The 20,296-nt window shown below is 41.8% G+C and overlaps 1 protein-coding gene across 9 annotated transcripts in view; it reads left to right on the forward strand.

Moving 5' to 3' along the window:
- The window catches only part of ABLIM1 (actin binding LIM protein 1), a 319,098-nt gene that overhangs the window by 279,037 nt on the left and 19,765 nt on the right, over positions 1–20,296 (forward strand). For 4 of the 9 annotated variants that reach the window (XM_070043880.1, XM_070043881.1, XM_070043883.1 and 1 more), the window contains 4 exons: positions 2,258–2,335; positions 3,379–3,534; positions 6,781–6,816; positions 9,173–9,302. In XM_070043880.1, coding sequence (XP_069899981.1) covers positions 2,258–2,335; positions 3,379–3,534; positions 6,781–6,816; positions 9,173–9,302 — 400 coding nt within the window. Of the gene's footprint in view, positions 1–2,257; positions 2,336–3,378; positions 3,535–6,780; positions 6,817–9,172; positions 9,303–11,458; positions 11,576–19,352; positions 19,458–20,296 lie in introns of all 9 variants that reach the window. The other 5 variants (XM_060286294.2, XM_070043879.1, XM_070043882.1 and 2 more) reach the window with 2 other exon arrangements.

Genomic DNA, 20,296 nt, shown 5'->3' on the forward strand with positions numbered 1-20,296 from the left:
TCAATATTTTTCTTTTACTTTCACCTCCTTCGTCCCAAAGCCATGTTGATGAGAAATAAACAGCCACACACGCCTTACGACATGGGCAGAAAATTTAGCGCAGGGATTAAGAGCTTGGGCTCTGCCTCTAAAGTGTCTGGTTTCAAATCCTGACACTTGCCTGCCTGTGTGTGACTTTTCACTCATCTATAAAGTAATGATGTCAGCGGTACCTACTTCCTGGGGTTACTGAGAAGATTAAGTGAGCGCCTGCCTGGGGAGCGCTTAGCACAGGGCCTGCTACATAGTAAGTGGGCAGTACATGTTTGCTGCTATTAATATTCTTATGTTGTTACATAAGAGGTTTCATTTTTATATTGAGTTTGGCAAATGTTAGATCCTGGCCACTTGAAGCTGAAGGACGACCTGTAGTTAATGATTATCCCGCAGAGATGGTTATCAGCTCAGCTTTCTGAAGGGCTGGCGTCTCTTTTTAAAGGAGGGCTGCACTTTGGTGGTGTCACTTCTATATTTTGATTGGGAAATGGGTCCGGGAGTTGGGCTTTTTGAGTCGTGTTATTATGTGAATCCTTTCTTTTTCATTATACTCAGATCTGAGGATTTTCTCATATTGAGATATGCCTGTGATGGGAAAATTGTCACTTGAGGAGGAAAGTGCTTGTATGAGGCAGGTCTGGGGGGGGTGGGGCAGGGATGGAAGTGTCGAGCCCGGCACACCTCCACTGTACCCCGTGTGCTTTCTCCTACCCCCTCCACCCTCCTGTCTCAGAGATGCCAGGGACACTGGCGAGAGCCACTGACCCCAGCCCTCTCGTGAATTCTTACTGTCAGGGCAAGTCTAATCACTGCCTGCCTCTGGTTGGCCAGGCGGGTTTGCTTTCCTTGTTTCAGATGTGAGTTCCATAGTGACGCAACATCCTTGCTTTTAGGAGGGTTTTTCTGACTCAGTTAGACTCATATTTGAGGTACCAAATATCAGTAGAAACAGTACCAAAGAGGGAAAGTCCTATTCCTAACGTAGCTCTATAAATTGTCTTCTCCAAGAAATAGCTGTGCGGAGGGGAGCAAATCTTCCAAGACCAGGCCTTTGGGTTTCTTTGCACAGCTTTCCAGAACATACCAAGCAGAGGAGGGGGGCAGTTAATCTCAACTCATGCCTTTTCTCCCTGCTCCCATCTCACTCTCAGGGTTCTCCAGCCTCTATTACAAAGTCTACTTTCTTATACCTTCCCCAGCAGCCGACCACTAACCTTACCTCAGTGACCTTCCATGTGGTAAGGCTCAAAACGTGCAACTGACATGAGTCAAGTATCCACAAACTGAGGATTTGTTTACAAATAATAAATTCTAGCTCATTCCCGCAACAAATATTTATGCCTTCTCTGTACCTGTGTAAAACATCGGGCACATACAGTGGTGAGAAAATAAACCCTCTGAGGGCAGAGATCATAACTAAAGGTAGTGAGGGAGATTAACGTGATGATGAAACCAACAAATACAGAATTATACATTTTATTCATGAAGAAAAAAACAAGAATGATACTGTGAGAGAAAATAACAAGGTCACCAACTCTGGAGTGAAAGATCAGGGAAGGCTTCTTTGAGGAGGTGATATTTAAGCCAGGACTGAAGGAGGAAAAAAAATCAACCAAGTAAAATTGGGGATCAGAGCATTTGGGGCAGAGGAAGCAGCAAGGATAAGGACCCTGAGACAGTGACATGTACCATGTTCTATGAGTGACAGTGGGTAGTGAGTGATGGGAAGGAAGGCAGGGACAAAATCCCGAGGCCCTGGGAGCTGTGATTTCATTCTCTGTGGACCCTGAAGCCAAAAGCAGGATAGTGACAATCTCAATTGTATTCTTCAAAGATCTCTCTGGCCACTGGGTGCCAAGTGGATTTGAAGAGGGAGAGAATGAAGGCAGGAAACCCAGAGGAGAGGCCATTGCAGGAGTCCAGACCAGCAGAGGTGGTGACTGGGGCCGGGATTGTGGCCATGGAGACGGAATGTGCTTGACCATGTCCCCTTGTACGGGACAAGGAGAAAAAGAAAAGCCCCGAAATGCATTTTCAAGGCTGATTGTACAACTAGTTCTCATTTGCCTTTCTTTCTATGTTCTATTTTCCCATATTCAGAAAAGTTACACCTCTTTCTCATTTTAACCAGCTTAAGTCTTTAGGAAAGTGTAGGGACTTAGGCCAGTCTTGATTCTGAAGCCATGGTCTGAAATCTTACAAGTCACTCTTTATTTTACAGCCTACCAGGACTTCTTCCGAGAGCATTTATTCTAGACCAGGCTCCAGTATCCCTGGGTCCCCAGGTCATACTATCTATGTAAGTATCTACTTCTGGAAGAGACACTTCCGGACCAGGGGTGGTAGCAGCTGGTAAGCATGGACTGGATAATCCAAAAGTGAATAATTCAAAATGATTTTTATGTCTGTTATGAGATCCAGTTTTCATTCTTGTAGATCAGCCACCTCAATCCCATTTTCCTCCACGTGATCAAGTGTTCATGTGAATGTGACCATCGGTACAGAGTGAACGAGTAGATGACCATTGGTACAGAGTGAACGATTAGTTGATCTGTAAAGTGCAGTGATACGATGCAGGACTTAAAAAATTGTTGTACCTAACTTGCATATAGATGTTTGGGGATTGATTATACATTTTACAATGCTGATACTGAGTGTCTTTAAATTCTGCCACAGAGGTCTTTAAATATTTAGTTTATTAAATATTCAGTTCTTGTTTTAGCCATCTGGGAGGATTTTTTTGGCCATCTGTTTGAGCTTTTCCTTCTCTGTAATAAATTTAGGAAATTATCCTGAAGGTTTACAGGCTTCTCTACTTGATGAATTCTACATAGACTTCTTCCTAAGCTTTTGGTGACTTTTTTGAAAATGTGATTAATATTGGTATAAATTGGTATAAATCAAAGTATAGTTGATTTACAGTGTTGTGTTCATTTCTACTGTACAGTAAAGTAATTCAGTTATACATATATATACATTCTTTTTCATATTCTTTGCCATTATGGTTTATCACAGGATATCGAATATAGTTTCCTGTGCTGTACAGTAGGACCTTGTTGTTTATTCATTCTATGTATAACAGTTTGCATCTGCTAATCCCAAACTCCCAATTCTTCCCGCCCCCCAACTGCCCTCCTCCTAGGCAACCACAGGTGTGTTCTCTATGTCTGCGAGTATTAAACAGGCAACTTTATAAAGAGTATGGCCGTGTTAAGCAAAGTGTTTTGGGTTTTGTTTATTTTTAAGGTTTTCACTTTTTAAACAAGACATGAGATGCGCTAACCATAGTTCCCCGAAGATGAGACGGCAAAGTGATTTTTTCTTTCTGTTTAACTTTGGCAGGCAAAAGTGGACAATGAAATCCTGGATTACAAGGATTTAGCAGCCATTCCCAAGGTCAAGGCAATTTATGACATTGAACGTCCAGATCTTATTACCTATGAGCCTTTCTACTCTTCGGGCTATGATGACAAACAGGAGAGGCAGAGCCTGGGAGAGGTAATACATTCCCAGAAGTCGTGAGTGGTACAACTTATTTCTCTTTGGCACATGTATAAAAACTACTGACTGGAATCAGAATAAATGAGAGGGTCCTTTTGGTTGCCCACTGTTTGCAGGCTTCTGTACCAGGTGATCTGAGGTAGTCAAAAACCTATCACACCTTCCCTGCCCTTGGAGAGGTATGGAGAGGTAGGGAAGCAGACCAGCCACAGAAAACGGCAGTGCAGGATGAGTACGCATCAGTACCAGGTTGTAGGATAGCAGAGCCGGCATGCTGGGAAGGAAGCCGAAGTTGTCAGGGGAGACTCTGTGAGCTGGGCAGAGGGAGTAAGGGAGGGATAGTGCTCGGTGCAGGGGGGGGGATGGGGTGGGGAATGGGGTCTTGGTTTGGGGCAAAGCTGAAGTACATTCATGGGGATCATGAGAGAGATCACAGCCCCTAAATTTTGACAGCTGCAGTTTTTAGCATCATAAGATACAATATGCAAGAAAAGACAAAGTAGAGAGAATTGGGCCATGGTATAGGACCGTGGTATGAGCTAGGCTTCTGGAATCAAGTTACCTGGGCTTAACCCAGGAAGTCCACATGCTGGTTGTGTGACTTTGACCATGAGACAACCATTCTGATCCTAGTTTTTTTGTCTGTAAAACAGATAATGACAGAATCTGCCTCATGGGGCGTTAGTGAGGATAAAACAAGCTGTCTATTAAAGATTAATTATCTATATATCTAGATAATTTATCATCTATTAAAGCTAATCTACATTAACTAATTATTAAAGCAATTAGCAGAGAGCCAGACTCGTGGTGAATGTTCAGAAAATGGCAGCTACCACTGTTGTCTTTACCTGTCTTCTTGGGGCTTATTAATACTCTCCCAACATTAATGGTCCACAGGCTGGAGCTCAGCCTCAGCCCCTAGTGACCCTCCCCTCTCTTTCCCCTAGGTCTCATGGGCTCTGGTCTGTTTCCCCTGGCCTATTCAACTCACTCTAAATTTTTCCCCTTTTGTTTTTTAAATTGGAATCATCTACAGAATGATTTGAGTCCACTCAGAGAGGTGTTTCCCAAGTAGTGGACCAAAATCAGTCATTCAACCAAGGCTAAAACCAATAATTGTAACATCACAGTGCTTTAAGATCTTAGATGAAGAAAGTTCGTGAAAACGTGGCAATTCTGTTTATTCTCAATAATGTATGTATAATATTTATTGTTTTATAATCATGTCTGTATTTTTTTAATTACACACACACACACACACACACACACACACACACACACACACACACACACACACACACACACACACACACACACACACACACACACACACACACACACACACACACACACACAATTCTGGAGCATAGCTCTGCATTGAAATGGTCCTTTGGGCAGGAAGTGGTGTCTGTTTTCATGTAGTGCCACCTAGTGGTCATGCCCCTGTAACTGCATCTGCGGCCCCTCTCAAGAGCAGGCTGATTGGTCTGGGGGGTTCAATTGCATTTGGGTGGCAGAGCTTCAGAGAGGATAAGGGGCAAAGGAAGGTTCCTGAGCAGAGTGCATAGGGGCTGGTCCTTGAGCAAGTGTATGAGAATTTCCTAGGGTTCGAGTCACACAAGCAAGGGGAGGTGAGTTGCTTTTTGGTGTTCTGGGCCCAAAAGTTTGAGCTTTGAAGTGAAAGTTTCTGGGTTTGGAACCAGACTGATTCTTCCTCTCCCTATGACTTTGGAAAAATTACATATTTCAGTCTCCTTATCTGTAAATTCAAGATAATGGTAATACCTACCTTAGAGGTTTTTTGTAAGGATTAAATGAAATATTTAGATTACAACAATACCTGGCACGTAATAAGTACTCAGCAAGAATGCTGGCTGCCATCATAATCAGCACTGTTACCATCATAGCCTAGAATGAGGCCTGTGGGTTTCTCTGAGCGTAAAGTGTGGATGCAAGGAGGCCCTCTGGTCAGCCGTATTCGCGAGCTCTTCCCCAATGCATGGATCTTGCAACTTAGACAAGTTTGCAAGCTATTTAGTTATTTATTCCTTTAATTATTAACACTTCTTCCAGAGAATCCATCTACTGCCATTTTAGAAACCTGGAGGAGTAAGCTTGAAGTTCTGTGTAGCCATCTGTGCCTCCAGAAAGCCGATCAAACCAGACCATGGGGCTCAAGGAAGTCTGGAGTGCAAGAGAGCCAGCAGCTTCTTGTAAATTTGGAACAAAAGGGCAAATTCCAAAACAGAAATCCACCACTGGCCTGTTCTTCAGAATGCTTTGTTTGCATTTCATTTCTATTTGAAAGCTTTCTGCATTTTAATCATAAACATTTCGGTCATTCATTTAGGAAATATTTGTTGAGCACCTAATATGTGCCAAGAGCTGCTCCAGTCGCTGGGAATACTTGGTTGTAAATGAATGGAGTCCTTGCCCTCATGGAGCTTGCAGTGTAATGTGGGAGACATAATAAACAGACAGATACATAACATAATTTTAGAGGGTGATGGAGCTGTGAGGGAAAATGAAGCTGAGTAAGGAGAAAGCATGCCGGGGCCGGGTTGCTACTCTAAGCAGGAGGCTCACGGAAGTTACTGTGTGGTAGTGCATTTGAGTAGAGACCTCACTGAGGATGGGGAGTGAGCCCTGCAGGTGTCTGAGAGGAAAGCACTGCGGGCAGCGGGTGCGGCAAGTGCAAAGGCCCTGAGGTGAGAGAGGGGTTGGTCTGCTGACTGCCCTGAGGAAGCCTGTGTGCCTGGAGAGATGAAAGCCAGAAGGTGAATGGCGTTGAGGTTGGCAAGGCCACTGGGGAGGATGCCACGGACCTGGTCATCATAACATATCAGGTGATTACTGTGGTTATAATTTAGTCCACAACTGTGTTTACCAAACTGTGTGTTTCAGTAGACACTGTAACTCATAGTAGTAAACAGCATAGTTTGAGCATATAGGGGAAGTAGTTCCAATTTCTCTAAGTTAATCACCTAAAGCATCACAACATATTTCCAAAACCCCTGCGTCTTAAGCAGAGACATGTGCCCTAGTCTCGTGGGAGCTTTGTCCTTGTGTACCTGTCTGAGCCCCGCTCTCAACTTGCTGAATCAGAAGACGGGGAATGGGCAGAGGTGCTGGCATGTGCAGCTTGAATAATGTGTCCAGGGGATTCTGATAAGCAACTCTAATTAAAACTGAAAATGAGCTAACAATAAACGTTGTGACTTTAATTCTCTTTTATTCTTCTAGTCTCCAAGGACTTTGTCTCCTACTCCATCAGCAGAAGTAAGTACCATTTTTGGAAGTTGTAATGGGTGGAGTTGGGGAGTTACTTGGACCATATTCCTAGACTCACATTTTTGCAAAAGGACAGAAAACCCGTGTACAAGATTATGATGAATGTAGGATTCCTTACATGTAAGATATGACTGTAAGACCCAGAAGTAAATTTCTTTCTAAATGGAGACTAGGGAATACAACCAGCCTTACCCTGCACCTCTGAGTGGTAGGAAAGAGAGTGGAGAATGGGGACCACTTGTCCCAATGTTGGTCTCTCTCCTCTCATCTGTAATTGATCGATCTGAATCCTAACCTACTGATTATCTGAAATGGCCAGCAGTGGTCATGGTGTTTCTATCAGCAGAGCCATCTTCATGGGAGGCCACTTCTCTTAGTCTAAAATCAAGAGTCTTGACCCCCCTCTCAGGGTAGACGGACCTTATAGTGGCTTTTATCAAGTCCACCAGGCTGGCTGTTCCCTCGGGAATAACCTCCTGCGTATCTGGATCACGTAGAGCTGTCAGTGATGGTTCCATAGTGAGCCACGGGTCCCCTATCAACCCAAACATGCTCTTCCCCTCTGCAGCACCCAGCACCAAAGACAGAGCCCCCAAATTAGTGACGCTCCCAAAACCCATTTTATTAAACGTTCTTCGGGAAGCTGATGATACTGTTCTATACTATACACACTATACCCCGATCCCAGGAGTGTCTTGGTTTTGCTGTCACCCACAGTGACAGAGGTGCTTGGCGACCAGAGGTCTTAGAGACACTTTCTGTTGTCCCAGCATAATTTTGCCCTTGGAGGGTGGCCTAAGCTCAGACCACCTCAAATCTGAGCATGGTCCAGGTCTAACCCAGCACTTTCATTTAAGCTATTACAGGTAGTAATAATCAAGGGATTGTTTGTTCAGTGTGCTTCTTATTATTTTGTATTTCCTTATGTATCCAGTGAGCAAACTCCTCAGGGGTTAGGTCTACCCCCTTCTAAAAATAATAATAATAATTAATAAATAAAATCAGTTGTCTTGTCTTAAAGCTAAGTAACTGTCTGGATAGTCTATATAAAACTGGCCTGATCTTAGGTAATCACTATAATCTCTGTAGTATTGTGGTTTATGACAGAGTGCTATGAATAACTAATTTCTATGAATATTCTGATCGTTTTCAACTGAAGTTATGAAGAATTAATTTCTATTATTGACGACTTATCAATAATAGAAATAGTAATAATAGGTTGAGGCACATTATTGGGGGAATTTTGTTTTGTTGCTGTTTTAATTTATTGTTACAGCCACAACTAGGATAAAATCAAAGTTTTTTTGCCTCTTGCTCTCAAATTGCGCACGTCCATAGTTTTTGAGGTTTTAATTTAGTCCTTTTTCATGCATTCTTTCAAACTTTTATTTTTCTTGTGCTAGTAGAAACTTCATAGGGCCACAAATTCCTAAAATGTAAAACGTTCCTTGTACTCTTCTAATTCTTTTAAAGTTTTATGTTATGTTTGTGTGTGTATGATTTTTTTTATACTTTATACCTACAATATTCTTTTCTAGACTTGGACATGGTGACAGACTGGTGGTGCTATTGTATTCCATTAAATTGATATGCCATAACCTAATTATTTCCCGGTTTTGTTGAGCACATAATACAAAGTTTTGTCTTTATAAATGGTGGCATTATAAATGTCTGAGGAAATTTTTCCACTTAAAGATCGTTGAAAAAATTTTTTTTTTCTTTTTGGAATTTGCTTCCTAAAGTAGAAGTAGAATTACTGGAGTTGAGGCCACCACAGGCTTGTTCTCCAGGAAAATCGACGTAAAACATCACCAGATCAACAGCATGGATGGTGTGGGTTGGTGGTTGGATCCAGGGATGAGATGAGAGTCAGGAGGCTGGTTCTGAAGCAGGCTCCACCTGCACACGGGTCTCTTACCTGCGTGGAACCTTCTGAAACATTCTGCATTTGTGAAGAAGGGAGGTGATACCGTGTGTCTACCTTCTTTATGATGTGGATCTGATGATACAACCTATGTGAACAGACTTCGTAAAACTGAAAAGCACGATATAAGCGTGGTCATTGGCATTATTCCCTCTTTTCCCAGAGCTCTATCAACACTGGAGTTTATCCTTTTTACATCTTAAATCTTGGTAAAGGCAAGCACTACAGGTTTTGAACAAAAAGCACTAACCATGGAATGCTTGTTTGCATACCTACTTAAGGAATATGGCCCTAAAGTGTATACATGAACAGGTAGACGGGATAGTTCCTGGGTGACTTTGGTGCAACTTGATTTCACTTGAACCTGACAACAGCCTGCATGTATGCCTTGTGCTCCCACTTTCTCGCACTTGCTTCCAGGGGTACCAGGATGGGCGGGACCGGATGATCCACCGGTCCACCAGCCAGGGCTCCATCAACTCCCCTGTGTACAGCCGTCACAGCTACACTCCAACCACGTCTCGCTCTCCCCAGCATTTTCACAGACCTGGTAAGGGCACCTGTTCCCGGGATTCACTCTCTATAGAGTCATCCGTGTTTCTATGTGATTGTTTTCCCCACCGCTGATAGCGTATTTAAAAATCTGGCTGCCAAATCTATCTGCCCCTCTCCCAGAAAAACTTGCAAACTCCTATTCCATTGTAGTTTGTGTTATTTCTTTTCTCAAAACAAGAGTCATTTTATGGTTGTATTCATTATGACTTACTAAATAATTACATTTTGACAGTGAACACCTAGAAGCAAAGGAGGTTTTTTGGGTTTTTCAGACTTGAAGAAAATCTCAGCACTTTGAGACTTAAAATGGAGATCTCCAAAAGAAAATACGGTGATGTGCCTTTTAGGCTTATCTAAAATCTAAATCCAGTCATTTACTCGTGAGTTTATTATGTTTCCCCCATCCGGGCACATGGTATTACTAAGCATGCTTGGTTAAGAACCTGCTAGGAAGAAGTCTCATATACAACCTCGGGGTTGTATTTGGTAACTTTTAAGGTGCCTTCCAACCTAAGATTTTGAATCAGACTTGGAAAATATAAAAACACTAGAGGTGTGCTATGATGGGGAATATTAAGAGTAGTGGACCTCATTTACCTTTATCTCGGCAGAACGTAGTCCCTTTTACTGTTAGTGGGTATCTCCTATGTAGAGTAGAAAAAGCATGGAGATCCCAGCACAGACCGAGGATTCCTGAGAAACAGATTCACCAAGGAAGATTTTGTCCTTCTAAACAAACTTGGTGTTGATATATGTCTATGAAGACTTCATTTTAAGCCTCTTGCTTCTGTGCAGGCTGATGAGAATAAGCCCATTCATATGCTAACGTGTTTTATAAAATATAAACCAAAGGACATGAACAGAATGTAAAAAGGCTGCAATCTTCTCTTTAAAGCCATAGATTTAATGCTTATAGAGGATTAAATTTTTACTTTTTGATCCTTCAATAAAGTATAGTTTTCTCTAGACTCAAATATTTACTCAGTATCTGTTGAGTTACGTTAAAGGAAAATTTTTCAGGAAAGAAATTCCTTTTATTTTTCATGTACGATGATATTCATTTTACTTCTGGGTTTGGATTTATGCCATTTTCTGTCTGGGTGATGAGAAATCCTTTATGCCACCACCCCTACGTATGGGTATACCCTGATACTGCAGCCGTACCCTTAGCAGAATGATGCGAAGTTCACTGGGAAATTGTTGTTCGAGAGAATCCCTGGATAGCAAGGGAGTGGTCAGCCAGGGACATGGTTTCCCTAAAAGGTCATGTCCTCATTGGGCAGTAGAAAGTTTTCCTCTGTTCTAGTCATGGTTCTGATGCCAAGAGCCTGTAGAACATTCCGCATTCTAGCACTTCTCCTCCCCCTTCACAATACGTTATGGACATGCGTGATGTCAGTTGTTAGGGCTCATAATTATTTTTCGAGATGGGGCTCTGCTAGCATAGTCATGGTCAGCACAGAGCACCTCAGAGTATCCACTCCACACGTTCTAGATACCAGAGGATGATGCACGTCCTTAGGTCTGGGCTTAGGTTAACGGTCCATAACTGAGTTTCCAGCTCCCCTGGTGTTACCACTACCCAATTCTCAAGATCACAGGTAGCTCTTTGCTACCCAGGGGATACAGACAGGTTTCCCTTCTACATAGGAAAAGTAAAATTAAACTTGCAGTAGGAGACGTTTGCAGCTTAAAAAACAAAGAATCTGACCCTTACGTATAAGTATTTCTTTGCAAGGTTCTTGAAATGATTGTCGGTTTTGTACATGTGTTTCAGAGGGTTCTGTTTTGTTAGGTGCCTTTTAAAAACAGCTATGGTGGAGTCTAAGTGATGTGCCCAGTCCTGGCTCAGTGGTAGCTGGTGTCATCCTGACAGAACCTTCTGGTGGCCGTTCCCTCCCACTAAAACCATTTATCCTCGGAGAGTGAACTCTGTACTGACCTGAACCTGTTTGCAGACTCTCCCCACTTTGTGTAACCCTTCGTAGGTGCCTTCTTAACCCCTTTTCCTTCCTCCTTTTTCAGACTCTTGATTAACATTCTTGATTTTTTTTTCTCCCTTGGAACGATGGCGTTGTCCCTGCTCGTGTGTTAATTTGTGCTCTTCTTTTCTGTTTGCACCGTGTCCTGCCCCTGATCCTTGCTGCACAGAGCTGCTGTCTCCTGGTGTGCAGAGGTCCTTCCTGCACACCGGCAGCCTCAGCTCCGGCCACAGCGACTCCCGCCCCAACTCCCCTTTCCGACACCACTTCCTTCCCCATATCAAAGGTAAGGAGGCAGGCTTCTCCAGGCGGCACCCTGCATAGCCGAGATTTATTAGCACCCGGGGAAGGCTAATAAGGTGCATCTCCAAGAGTCAGCTCCGAGCTTTGGGCTTCTCAGCATGCCTGCGTGTGTCATGGCTACACCCAGCCGTGTCTTAGAACTGGCATAGCATCTCTCGGTAGGAGAAATATGTCATTTCTAAAGGGCTCTAGATGAAGAAACAGGAAATATGTTTGAGACCCTGAGGTTTGTTAGCTACTGCTTAAGAAAAATATATATTATTATTTTGTTTTTCTCTGGTCAAAAGCAAAATATAATATATATCTGGGGAATCTTCCTGGTTTTCATATGTGTTATGGCTCAGCAAAAACAGTATTCAGCAACAAGGGTTCCAAAGTTGTCTTAATGGTGATAAGCCCCTTAACCATGTAACAATATTAAAATGTTTGGACGGTATGAAAGATCTATGGCAGCGTAACTTAAATTTATCTCCTTGAGACAACCCTTAGAGTAATCTTCCTTCGACCTGTCCTGATGTCTGCATGATGGAGAACAGGGACTTTGCCTTCTGTTTTCTGTTCCTGCCCATTTCTGCCCTTCCCTCTATGCCGTTCCCATTGTTCTCATTGTCTGTTATGTTTCCGTGGCCATTCTCAATCGAGCCAAGAGCCCCAAATTTAAAATAAGTAGGAGCTCCCAGAGGATGCTTTTTCCGTAGTCTTGATTTGAACCAAATTAACCAAAGAAGATACCTTAAGGAGGGAGTAGCAGGCAAGCACAGATGTTGTCATGGGTCTTAAGACAGACCGAAGGGATTCTAACCCCGAGTTCCAAGAGCTCACATCACTAACACTTTCTCAAGCAGCCTAAATGTTGTGCTCTTTGACTGAATTTCCTTTGCAGTCATTTTACAAGCATGCGATTTTAGCATTTTCTGTGCTGTAAAAATAACATTGCTGACAAGCTTATTTGAAGACACATACCGTTTGCCACTAGCAAAGAAATTTTTCAGCAGGTGCAGCACTTTCTAAAATTCTTGACAGGTTATTTAAAATTATTACTGCTAATTAGTATTTGGGGGAGGAAAGACCTTTATTATTTAGATGTCAAGATGATACTTTAGAGAATGTCTATAAAACCATAAGAAATTATTGAAAAAAACTTCAGAGATGTATTTTAAAGAGACTTTAATATAGAAGCCCTTGGCCAAATTAAGATTTTTGTTTCTTTGTTTCTAATATACAAGGGAAAATACATTTTTTTAATTCATTAAAATGTAAACTGCCTTATTTGGTTATTATATATTTCATCTTTCAGAAAGCTACTTTGTGTAGGATGAAAAATGTCATGTACCCTATAAAGTTATACAGAGTTTATACAAATAACACATCACAAAATATCAAGACTCAATACCTCGTGCTTGTGCACAGCCTTATGGCGAGATGGGCACCCATGTGGACACTGGAGTCCCGGCTTTGAATATAATCTCTGTCACATGCTAGCTATGGGACCTTGGATTGTAGACTTAACCTTTTGAGTGCCACTTGCCTCATCTATGAAACCTCTCCTAGGGTATTGGGGTGTGTGAGGTTGTCAAGTGAAAAAAAAAAAATCACAACGTGAGAGTGTGAATTAAATTTTATTTGGGGCAAAATGAGGGCTATAGCCCGGGAGACAGCACTGCAGATAGCTCTGAGAAACTGCTCCAGAGAGGCAGGGGGAAGGTCAGTATATAGGTGATTCTGGTGAAGGGAGAGTCCATGCAATCAGGCACATATTTTTTGCAGAAGGATTCTGCTAGTCTCGAGGAGCAGATGTCACCATGAAGGATTTTAGTGCTTTTCTAGATACGAGGAGATGCAAGAATTGGGCTCATAAAATCTTCTCCTGAAAGTATCTAACTCTCTGAAGACCTGTCCTGTCAGTTCTTCCCAGAGCACAGAGTGCCTCGTTCCTGATCTCCACCCTGAACTCCTTTCAGGGGGTGTTGAAGGTCAGCAGCTGCTGCGGCTCATGATCTCATCCTTATAGAGGTACATGGCAAGCGCCTATTAGTAGTTGGCAAGGTGAAATGCCCTGGTGTGTAGTGAGCACTCAACTCTGGTCCCTCTGTGACTTCCCCCTTGGCATGGTGTTCTTAGAGCACTTCCGGTTGCATCAGTCCATCACTCTTCACAGCGGCCCTATGAGGTAAAGTAGCAGGGGGCAGGCATGGGGGTGGATGAAGAGCTGAGGCCCTGGTTAAGTGACCCGGCCAAGGACTCACAGCTAGGAAGTGGCAGCACCAGGACTAGATAGACCCCAAGCCTTCCCATCCCTCATTCCTATGAGGGGGGTGTGTTTCGGCCTAAATGCTATACACGAAGTATAATTTTTAAAGCAAACTTTTATTTTCCATCTCTTTTTAACTAGAAAATTGCATTCTTATGGAGGCCAAGACAAACAGCTACTTTCAGGCATTTAAACTACAAAATTAACTTTTCAATAGAAATAATAAGTGGTTAGGAAAATTACAGTACTTCAGTGTGCCTAAATAATGCTTTATTAAAAGTATAGATACACAATCTTTTCTTTTTTCAGTCTGAATTCGAAGTACACAGTCAAATAGTATAGGTTTAAATTATAGAAAGCAATAGTTTGTTACTTCGAGCTTACGCTTAAAAAATATCTAATGGTCTCTCTCCCATTTTCTTTTTACTGGATATATGCCTACAGTTTGTTCAGATGAAATAGTTTATATACTTCAGATACAGAATATAATGTGCATAACAGTATATGCTTAGTTTTAAAATCAGCTTTTTGCTAAACTACAAAATCAATCATGCAGAATTTGTATATTAAAGATATTGCTTTAAAAGCCTAGTTTAGTTGAATAGCTAAATACGGATTCTGCAAAGAATTACGTCTTAGTTATTTTGAAAGACATGTATCCGTTTACATGAAACTCCTCTCCAGTCCAGGGGGAACGTATGATCATTAGAGAAACACATCTAAGATATCTTTAAAGAGCAAAGTCTCCCAGGGTTTTCCATGGCTCTTCATTTGAACATTCACTCTTTAACTTGGAGCTTGTTTTGCAATCTCAGGGAAATTATTTTTAAAACAAACGTAAGCCAAGGAGCTTGAGGACCCCAGGGTGGGATGTCCATCTCAGGAAGGTGTAGCTGAAAGCAGGGGTCCCCTTGCCCCTCTGGCAGCCAGAAGCCCACCTCCCACCTCCCAAGTCCAATTCTTGGCCCTTATTTCAGATGCATGTGGCCCAGGCCCTCAGGGTCCACAGAGCTGAGGACACCTGCATGGGTGTAGAGCTGAGATGCACATCACCAGCTTTCTCTCTATCTCGTTGGCTTCCCCATCCATTTTCTGTAATGCCCATCTCGTTTTCCATTGTGTTTTTTATTTCTGTTCTCTGACCTTCCTTGCAGCTTCATTCTATATCAGTATATCATTGTTGGGCCATTTGGACAAGTGCATGCCTATTTGGAAAAACTATTTTCACCTTGTTTTGGGTTTTGTGCCATGTTTGCACAGTTTCTCTTCCTTTCCCTTTGAAATACTGTTAGATATTTCCTTCTGTGTCCATGAATCAGATTTGCAAACAGGAGGGCTACATATATTAAGTCTCTTTGAAAGAAATCTTCCTTGTTTTGCCATAGATATGAGTTGCTATGATGCAAATATGTATTTGACACTTGCTGAAGGAAACCATAACGTTTATTGAAGCTTTAGACAAGGACCAGTAATCTTGAAACTCTGTCATGACATTCTAGTTGCTGCCAACTTTAAGGTCCCCTCGGAATTTATATTTTGGAACATAAGCACTTAGAGTCCAGAAGCTCAGTGTTGCCAGCCATTTCCTACAGCAGACACTAGCATTGCCATTTAGATTGACTTGTCTTAGAATTTGTCACTGAGGCTCTCATGGTGGCGAAAAGAAGAATAAAAGTTGGACAGAGCGTTTGAATTTAAGTGCAGTGGGAATCCTTCCAGTGAATGATCTCCCAAGGACTGAAAAATTGGCCTATTGGGCTGACTTGGAAGGAGCTGAAAATGAAGACCAAGAAATGTATATCTATATATACAGTAGCTTCTCACCCCAGGAGCTGAGATCACTAACAACTTAGATGAACCAATGCAAGGACTTATTTAAAGGAACAAAATGGCTACGAGTGTGATATATACACTATTATATGATATATACACTATTATGTTATTTTTAAACAATGTCAACACCAGGCTGATAGATGATGATGATGACGATGGTACCTTCCGTATATGATATTTCATCTGATGGCTTATACATCACTTTGCCTGAGTAATGAACTAAGCACGAAAATAACCTTTTAGGGCCTTCCTCAGTCATTTCCATCCAGGATAGAGTGAAACGTTTTATCACTTAAAGAAAGGGTGTTTAACTTAGAAAAGTCCTCATCTTGAGAATTTTTTTGTTAATGCCAAAATTTTTGATGCCTTTCGCATTTCAAGGACTAAGAATTTGGTACCTAGCAACATTATGTACCCTGAGACCTTTTCCCCAACGAGCCGTTGTGATGTGTGGAAATCATACTATGCAGGATCACTTAGATGGGTGTGTTGCTGAGTAGCTGTTTACCTAGTGTTTTCAAATGTCTCGTGGGAGATTTTAAATGATTATAGAGTTAAATCTACTTACAAAGACTTGAACATACTAGCGTTTTTTCTAGCCACTAGAAAGGTCAGTGGTTGCCGAAGATATGCTGCTAAGTAAAAAACTCTGCCCAACTGGAGACAGCATTCAGCCAGAATTCACCCTTTGGGAAGTCAGACAGTCATTCCATAGCCTTTGAGAGCCGTCGACCATGGAAGTGATGGGTTTCTACTGCCACTGGGCAGCAGAGCATCTTAATGATAGAATACTTGGGCAAATGCTAATTCTAATGACCTTAAACCTTGATGTCCCATATATGCAGCTATTTTTGTGTGTGCGTGACCCTGGCTAGTAACTATCAGAACAAATTTAATGGAGTTTCATCTGATTGGATATTATAAACAAAACCTGTGAGAACATTTCTCTCCCCCGAAAATCTGATGTTCTACAAGTACAGGAAGGTTAGAGGTGCAGGATTAAGGGCAGGGAGCAGTATGGTTTCAAAGCAGTAGCACCAGTGTTCAAGATAGGCAAGGTCTTCAGAAAAAAACCTCAAATAAAGCAAGAAAGTTGAGTCTCTCTAGAACTTCCTTTGAGAATAGCCCACAAGAATTATTCTGTTTTTTAATTATGGATTACTCTTGTGAATAATTTCTAATGTTTGTAGGAGTAAAGAATTCTTCTGAAGTGAAACAATTAAATTGGGGTTATTAAGGATCAACTCTAGGGAAAGCTATTTAAAAAAAAAAAGAAAAAAGGTACTATTGTGATCCCATTGCTGTGTCCTAGCATCCGGCTGCCTATAATTAAGAGAAAGATGATGGTTGATCCTGCAGTGGTGCTCACTAAATTAGGTCATTCATTGCTGTAGAATTAATTAGTTGGCCTACTTCAGTCATTCATTCACAGACATTTATTAAGCCCTTAGTCGTGGCCAGGCACTGTGTTGAACACACAGAGGTAAATGAGATCTAGTTCTGATTCAGCCTTAGGGTTAAAGCAGGATTTTCTTCTAAACGTAAACTGTATTCTTCCTCCCCCTGCTTGCCTCTACCTGCGTTTTTTATATTAATTTTTTCAGACATGAGCTGGTTATTTCTCTTTAGGAGAGTGATAGGAAATGATGTCACTTTCTCTTTAAATGAGCTCTTTAATAGATCAGTGGCTGTCGGTGAAGCTTCATAATTTTTAGGAGCTAATATCTCACTCTAGTAAAGTCAGCATTATGATATATTGGGAGCCAGATGCTAAACTGACTCTTGAAACAAAAAAAGAAAAAAGGACAAAAGTTTTAGAACATGATAACCAAAAACCTGGACTCGAAATCTGAGACAGGAACAAATTCAGATCTCATATTCAGAATATCTTACTGCCCATTTGGTACAGGTCTGTGCTCTGGTTATCTAAAACTATACATATCAAAAAATTAAAACCCTATTGAACGTGTTATTTTGAGACTCCAGCAATTGACATCTTTCATGCATTACTGGCCAGATTTAGAACAGTTTGATTTACTTGAAGAAATTGGCCCTTGTACACCTAAAACTAATATAATGTTATATGTCAGTTATATCTCAATTAAAAAAAAAAATTTACGACAGTAAAAAAAAAAATTGACTCCTCTATTTTCTGAAGATCTGTGATTTATTTAAAATTGTTAGCCTTAACTGATAGATATATTAGACTTAATCAAAATTTAAAACTTCTGTGCTTCAAAGGACACTATCAAGAAAGTAAAAGACAACCACAAAGTGGGAGAAAATATTTGCAAATCATATGTCTGATAAGAAACTTGTTATCCAGAATATGTAAAGAACCCTTACAACTCAATCATAAAAGTAATTACCTTACTAATTCATTAACTTTTGATAGTCCTATATCTTCTGGTGTATTCTTGCACGGATGTTCGCTCAGTCGTGGGGAAGGAGGACAGTAGGGTAAGAGCTGATCTCTTTCCGATTTTGCACAAGTCTCAATTCACCCTGCAGTTCTTATCCGAGGGAATGATGGTGGCTATGGGGGGGGTCCTCAAGGCTTTTGCAGCCAAGCCCAGCAGCGCGTTGCAGGCTCTTCCCCACTCCCACCTCCAAGAACGCCGTGCTGCCCAGCCACAGAGGCCCGTCCTGTTGCTCCCACACACCGTGGCCCTTCCTTCCCCGTGATGTTCCAGCTCCCTAGAATCTGGACCTTCTCACCCCTGCAGCCACCCATCCACCTGGTGAGCTTACTCTTCAATGACCAACTCAATTCTAGCATCTTTCTGTAGCCTTTATGAAAAATCAATGGTACCTTCATATGAGTGCCATAGAATTTTTCGCATACCCCCGAGTAAGCACTTATGTGGTATTACGTGTACTTGTCGCTTATAAGTCTGTCTCCTTAGGTAGACCCTGATGAGGCCCCTTGCAGCCAGGCACCACATCTCATTCACCTACTTAGCTTCAATCGAAGCTCACTGCCCAGCCATAGTAGATGCTCAGTAAATGTCTCACTGATGGAATTTTTAGACTGGGTAGAGCCTCTTTTAAGAGAAAGGTAGAGAGAAGTATAAGTGGTCCCAAAGTACCTGGAAGAAAGGGGTCTGACTACTGTGTGTATTTCAAAGTGAAGCAACAGAAACATAGGCTGCAATGAAGGCACTTTGTGTTGCTCAGAGGAAGGACCACACAGGTTCCCAGACTCAGCCTCCCATTCAGAGAAATAGATTCTGATTGCCAGCCTCTGCCATTGTGCCTGGAAGTGATTGTTTTTGGGTTTGCATATCCCACCCCTTTACATGCTTGGGTTGTAAACCATCTGACGACTGACCCTGAATCATTAGCAAGTGACTTTCCATTCTTCTTAATGTACTTTCCATCTAATCAGTTTGCTGCCAGCTCACAGCCTTCAACCGCATGCCATTGGAATGATGCATCTTACCGCTCACTGCTTTTAACCTAGTTCCACTTGAACTCAAATCTCTCTTTTGGAAAATTCAACCTTATACCAGTCACCTTTGTGAGCCAAGTTGATGAACTGAGTTTGTTTCTTTGGTTTCTCCTTTTTGATGTACCTCCTTCCGGTTTGTTCATTTTGAATTTTTATTATGCTAGCTTTGTTTTCTTTCTTGCTCTCCCTTCTCTCATTTTGTTTTCTCCATTCTTCTCATTGGAGGCAATGAGCCATCCAGCGGCCGGAACTCCCCTCTCCCTTATCGGCCAGACAGCCGCCCTCTCACTCCAACTTACGCTCAGGCCCCTAAACATTTCCATGTTCCAGGTAGGAGCTGACATGGTCTGTGTCTTGGTGTCCTGTCACCGTGCAGAATGTAGCCTTGTCGCCTCTGTCTCGTCTCCATTTCTCATGCTCTTTTAACTGAGATGCTCACAGCCGACAAACCCTAAATTGCAGGACCTGACCTAGAGGGCCTTTCAAAAGCTTTGTATGGGAGATGCCAGGATTGTATTGAAGGTTTACATTTTCTCTAAAATTTTTGAAGGGGGATGGGAGGCAGAGGGTGAAGGAATAAGGGTTGAGTTGCTTCGTTTTGTCTTGTTTTGACAAAAATTTTAATTTTACCCTTATGTTAGTACCTTCTGAGATACCACTCTGTGGTTTAGTGTCATTGTCTAACACAATGGCAATCTAGTTACCTTCTCAGCCTAAAGACTGAACCACAGTGTTCTTGAGAGTACTTTTATTTTATCTGTTTGTCTCCAGTGTGGAGATTCTTTCTATGGACTTTTCAGGGAGCTGAAAAATTGGGTCATTTGGAGGGTCTTTCTGCAGTGTGTAATTAACTAACCACCTCCATAGCCCACAGAGACATCTTGCAATTTAGGCTTGGTGCTATAAGCTTTGCTGTCATGGTACAAATAGTAATTTGCCATCAGGAACTGGAAAAATCAGAACCCATCAGTATCTTAATATTTAGGGTCAGCTCACAATCTTTGTGAAGGCAAGATTGGCCGTCAGAAGTCATGATATTATTTTTCCGTCAGAAGTACATTGTTTTGCTTCTTTTAGCTACTGAAAGTGGTTTAATAAATTACCCATTATGTTAATGTTAGCATACATATTTGGAATCTGTAGTAGTTTTTCTCTTTTGCATTCCAAAC

This window comes from Globicephala melas, chromosome 16 (genome assembly GCF_963455315.2).
Source record: "Globicephala melas chromosome 16, mGloMel1.2, whole genome shotgun sequence".
Classification (NCBI taxonomy): domain Eukaryota; kingdom Metazoa; phylum Chordata; class Mammalia; order Artiodactyla; family Delphinidae; genus Globicephala; species Globicephala melas.